General features: G+C 46.9%; 1 protein-coding gene across 1 annotated transcript; it reads left to right on the forward strand.

The window, feature by feature from the left end:
* The first annotated feature begins 1714 nt into the window (after window positions 1-1714).
* CDKN2B (cyclin-dependent kinase inhibitor 2B (p15, inhibits CDK4)) lies at window positions 1715-3942 on the forward strand. Its single transcript, XM_008593106.1, has 2 exons — window positions 1715-1888; window positions 3614-3942. The coding sequence occupies exons 1-2, from the start codon at window positions 1733-1735 to the stop codon at window positions 3872-3874; spliced, it is 417 nt and encodes a 138-aa protein (XP_008591328.1). The 5' UTR covers window positions 1715-1732; the 3' UTR covers window positions 3875-3942.
* Window positions 3943-4848: the final 906 nt, after the last annotated feature.

Below are 4848 nucleotides of genomic sequence, written 5' to 3' on the forward strand. Positions count from 1 at the left end.
CCTGTTGAAGCTCAGTCAGCAGATCATCAACCTTAATCACTTCAACGAGCCTCACTGTCCTTAATGGAACGAGCTTTTCCTCATCCTACAGGTTTAGGGGAAGGGGGAGTCAGAGTTAAGTTATGCTAGAAGAAACATATTGTGGAATCTCTCATTTTTGAATAAGCAAGCAATTGGCCTCCCTTTCAGATCTTGTCTTCCTCAACACTGGACCAAAATGATTTTGTAAATAAGAACTGTTTAGTGTTAGGAGAGGTCCACTATCATGTAGTGAAGACCAAAGTTTCTAGGCAACAGATACATAACTTGTTCTCTTCCTGTTTTAATGTAGCATCAGCTGTATTTTTTTAAATCTTTAAAGCAATAAATATGTTGATTCAAGCTCACCTAGGAAGATTAGAAAGGAAAAAAAGCACTTGGCCTTTAAATCTTCAGAAGAGAATTTAATGACAGGTTCAGCCTATTTAATGACAGGCCCAGCACCACACCCCTGTTTTATTATGTTTCATTATTGCTGCATAAATTTCTTTTATTACTCATGATAAATAAAAATCAAATACTTGCCAAGGTGGGTTTAAATAGGAAAGAGTGCAAACAAGATATACTGTATAAATATCATGAAACTGGAATCTCATATTATTAAAATATATTTTGTGTGTCTTATGTGTGTCAGGTTGCCGCTCTCAATCTCGAACTAGTTTTTTTTTGGGGGGGGGGATGTTTTGAAAAATTATTTTCAAATTATTTTGAAAATAATGCAAAGCATATGCAAAACAGGATTCTTGGGATTTTTCACTATTTTTCTGGTTGACTAATTCAAATAGAAAGACACACCCAAAAGAAAATTGCTAAGGTTGATGCAAGATGTGAAACTTGTGAAGTTCAAGTACTGCCTGGGGATGAATGTAACCTGCATGACAGGTGCAGAGCTGTCACTTTCAGACATCTTAAGAGAGACAGAGTTATGTTCAGCGCCTTTCTCTCAGCCACGAGATTATACAGGGAGCGTCTAACGTCTCCGGAGTGAAACCGGCTGGCCCAGAGCTGAAAGAAGTCCTCTGCTCCGCCTGCTGGGGAGTAGGAGCTGAGTGCAGTGGGTGAACACTTCCAAAAACTCAGCCTCGGCTTTACTGGACAGCCCGCCAGCCGCGCGCCCAGCGTTCCAGGTGGCTCTCTCGCCCGGTCTCTGACGCATGCGTCCCAGTACCTCGGGGGTGGACTCCCCCCGCCCCTACTCCCGTCGCCCGTGACGTCATCGGCGGCGGGCCAGTGTTCCCTGCATGCTCAGTGGGACGCGCCCGCGCGGGCCAGCCGAACGGGGGCGGAGCCTAAGGGGGTGGGGAGAGCCGGGCGGCCCAGCTGGAAACGCAATTCGTTCTCGGTTGGCTCCCAGTCAGACAGTGTGGCCAGGCAGTGGGTTCGCGGTGACGCGCCCGCACTCTGCCACCAGAGCCGCTTTGCGCTCGGCTGCGGCCGTGCGAGGCGCTTTTTGCCGGGAACTAGCCGGGTGCGTCCCCTGGTTCTCAGGAGCCAAGAAAGCTCGGAGCTAACCACGGACCGCTTGGCTATTGAACCGGACCCGAGCCGCAGAAGGACAGAGAGGAGACAAGCTGGGGAGAACTCCTGGGGAGGAGGAGTGCGCTGGGGCGGTGTGGGAAAGAAAGGAGGCGTGTCGGAAAGCTCAAGGCCAGTGGTGCATTATCCGGGCCGCTTTGTGTCTGGGGGCTGCGGAATGCGCGTAGAGGACAAGGGCATGCTCTGTGGAGGCGGCAGCGATGCGGGCCTGGCCAACGCCGCGGCGCGGGGGCAAGTGGAGAAGGTGCGGCAGCTCCTGGAAGCCGGCGCAGATCCCAACGGAGTCAACCGCTTCGGGAGGCGCCCGATACAGGTACCTGGGGCCCTAGGACCTCGCCAGCAGGTGGCGCGCGAACGCGGGGCGCGGCCTTTGTGGGTCCGGATTGGGACCAAGACCTGGGCAACAGTCTCTGTGGTTGGAGGTGTGGGGCCCAGACGTAAGGCAGGTCAAAAACCCTAAAGAAAAAAACTAAAGACTCAGTAAAAAACCCTAAAGAAAGGAATTGAAAAACCCTGTACTTCAGTTTGATTTTCTTTTTAATGGTGGAAAAATATCAATATTTGTTCTGCCATCTCATGATCAGAGATACAAGGAATAGATCAATTGGGGAGAAAAGGAAAGGTTATTTGGGGAGAAGGACTGTTTTGTCTGTCCGCTTCCAACGACAAAGATAAGTAAATCACAAATTACACAGTCTTCACTGGATTTAAGGAATTCTTCTACAAAATCATAGTACATGAAAAAAAATTCACCATAAACTTTTAAGCAGCTATATGAACTCTTTTGTATTCTTTCCTCATAGAGGCTAATTGAATTAAAAAGAATGAGACGGGATTCCTCAACCACAGTACTTAATAACTTTTATTAACAAAAAAACGCTAGAAGTATACTGCCTTTACAGTTACATGGTACATTTCAAATTGCATAAACCCACAAGAGAGAAAAACAAAACAAAACAAAACAACTCCGTTTGGACATTTAGTGATCAAAAATTGTTTTCACTGTTAACCTAAAATACAAAAGCAAATGCTTGCATAATGTACATGTACACAAATGGCTGCTATAGGATTGGTCCTCCAAAACATTGGGGGTTTTTGTTTTGTTTTGTTTTTTGTCCGTTTTGCATTGTTCTGATATGACTGCTAATATCCAGGCACTATTTTTACATAGCAAAATATTTACCATTTAACATTATGAAATCATAGCAGTTATAAAATCCTGTACAATGTAAATATACTGTTAATTTTACATATTGCATTAACTATATTACACTTTAAATTTTAACATGTATCTATATAATATTAAAATATTTAAAATAGTGAACCATTTATTAAAAACAAATCATTTGTTTTTATCACCTTATAAGATTGTGTGACTTGATTTCCTTTTTTACCCGCTAATCTTCAAATTTGGCTCAAATTATTAGGCTACAATCTATGAACACAGACACGTAAGACAAAAATCAGAAGCTTTCTACTGGGGATTTGCTATGAGAACTAAACAAATTAAACCTTTTCCTAAACTTAGTTGTTTATTTTCTCCCCTAAAGCATTACTCCCAACGTCTAAAAAATTTAAGTTGACCACCTAATAAACGTTTCTACACCTAGATTTTTGAGGGGGGGAAGGGAGAGAACAGCAGGGAAATAATTTAAGACTTTAAAAGCCATTTAAACTTAACTCCGCTCATAAATCATTCAACAAAATAGATTCCCATGTTCCAATGGAAATCAAGAATTTTTTTCCACAGTGATAATAATCACTTTACCATCAGCGCTTTCTTGTCTCTGCACTTTTCGAGAAAAGTTAAATTAAAATGAAATTTAATTTGAGCTAAGTAAATAGAATAAACGGGTGGGGGAAGTGAGTGGATTGTGTCAGCAAATGAAGAGAAACCAGACACCTGAAGCTCTTAAGTGGCTCTGCGTTGGCTGGATACTTCACAAATAGGTATTTCTTTAAAACGGCTCTACCTGCCCGCCCCGGCTGGCATCTCACTGCCCTCGCCCTCGTCCTGACCACTCGCTCTCTCCCGCAGGTCATGATGATGGGCAGCGCCCAAGTGGCCGAGCTGCTGCTCCTCCACGGCGCCGAGCCCAACTGCGCGGACCCTGCCACCCTCACCCGACCGGTGCACGACGCCGCCCGGGAGGGCTTCTTGGAAACGCTGGTGGCGCTGCGCCGGGCCGGGGCGCGGCTGGACGTGCGCGACGCCTGGGGCCGCCTGCCCGTGGACCTGGCTGAGGAGCGGGGCCACCGCGACGTCGCCCGGTACCTGCGCGCGGACGCGGGGGATTGACGGCGGGTTCAATTAGCCGCCCACGATGACTCTTTTTTCTCCCCCAGTTCCCCATCCCTACCTAGTTCAATGAAGGCTGCAAACGTGGAGCGGCGGAAAGCTTGCAAGCCTTCCTGGGTGCTCGACTTCCCGGAGGAAGGAGGAGCCAACTGGGAATAACTCCCTGTACCTCTTTAAATCTAGATCCGGCCCTTGCCACTCACCGTGAAGCCATACGCAGAGAAATGGGACAAAAGGATTTCCAGAGACATTTAGGAGTGTGTGCTCCAGTTGTCGTTTATATTTCAGGGTTTTCAGACGGAAAGTGCATGTGAAGCCCTTGAACGATCCCGGGCCTGTGAATCTTCGTACGGATGACACTGGGGGTGGAGAGGGAAGCGTTAGTGACTGGCATTTGGGTGAGAGGCAACAGGTAAATTCGTCCCTACGACCGCGGAGGAGCGGGTGAATCTCCGCTGTGGGTGTTAGGCCCAGGAGGCTAAAGGGAAGAAAACCTGAAGACTAAGGACCAGAGGACTGTGACGGGTCGAGGTGGACTTCGGTAGGTGCCCAAGCTTTAGGCGCTGTGCAGTGCCCAGCAAGTAACGACAAATCGATACTCTCTTCCAACTTCTCGAGCCCGGCTTCATCGGAGAGCAGATGGGGAAAAGAGGGCGTTGGGAGTGACAGCAGATATGCCCCCGTATCCTAAAATCCCTAGATTACGATGACGCAGGGTAGCTCTTGGATAGGTGCTGACTCTTATTCCATTTGAGGAGAGATTCCCTCGGCAGCATTCCGGATGAGGCTGGAGTCAGAGCACGGGACGAAGCAGTGGACTGTACTGAGAGCAACTTTAGCAGTTAACTAAGGATTTGCTTCATCTGTATATGCTAGAATACAAATGCCCCTGTGAAGTGCCTCTTGAAAAGATTTCGTGATATTTTGTACTTTTTTAGCTGTTCTTCAGTAACAGTCTTGATTAATGGGGAGAT

The sequence above is a fragment of the Galeopterus variegatus genome, unplaced genomic scaffold (assembly GCF_000696425.1).
Source record: "Galeopterus variegatus unplaced genomic scaffold, G_variegatus-3.0.2 Scaffold8715, whole genome shotgun sequence".
Taxonomy (NCBI): domain Eukaryota; kingdom Metazoa; phylum Chordata; class Mammalia; order Dermoptera; family Cynocephalidae; genus Galeopterus; species Galeopterus variegatus.

Bases quoted from the DNA above. Each gene is read 5' to 3' on its own strand.
- CDKN2B (XM_008593106.1), top strand. From the start codon at position 1,733: ATGCGCGTAGAGGACAAGGGCATGCTCTGTGGAGGCGGCAGCGATGCG. The intron at 1,889-3,613 runs GTACCTGGGGCC...TCTCTCCCGCAG, and splicing joins TCGGGAGGCGCCCGATACAG to GTCATGATGATGGGCAGCGC.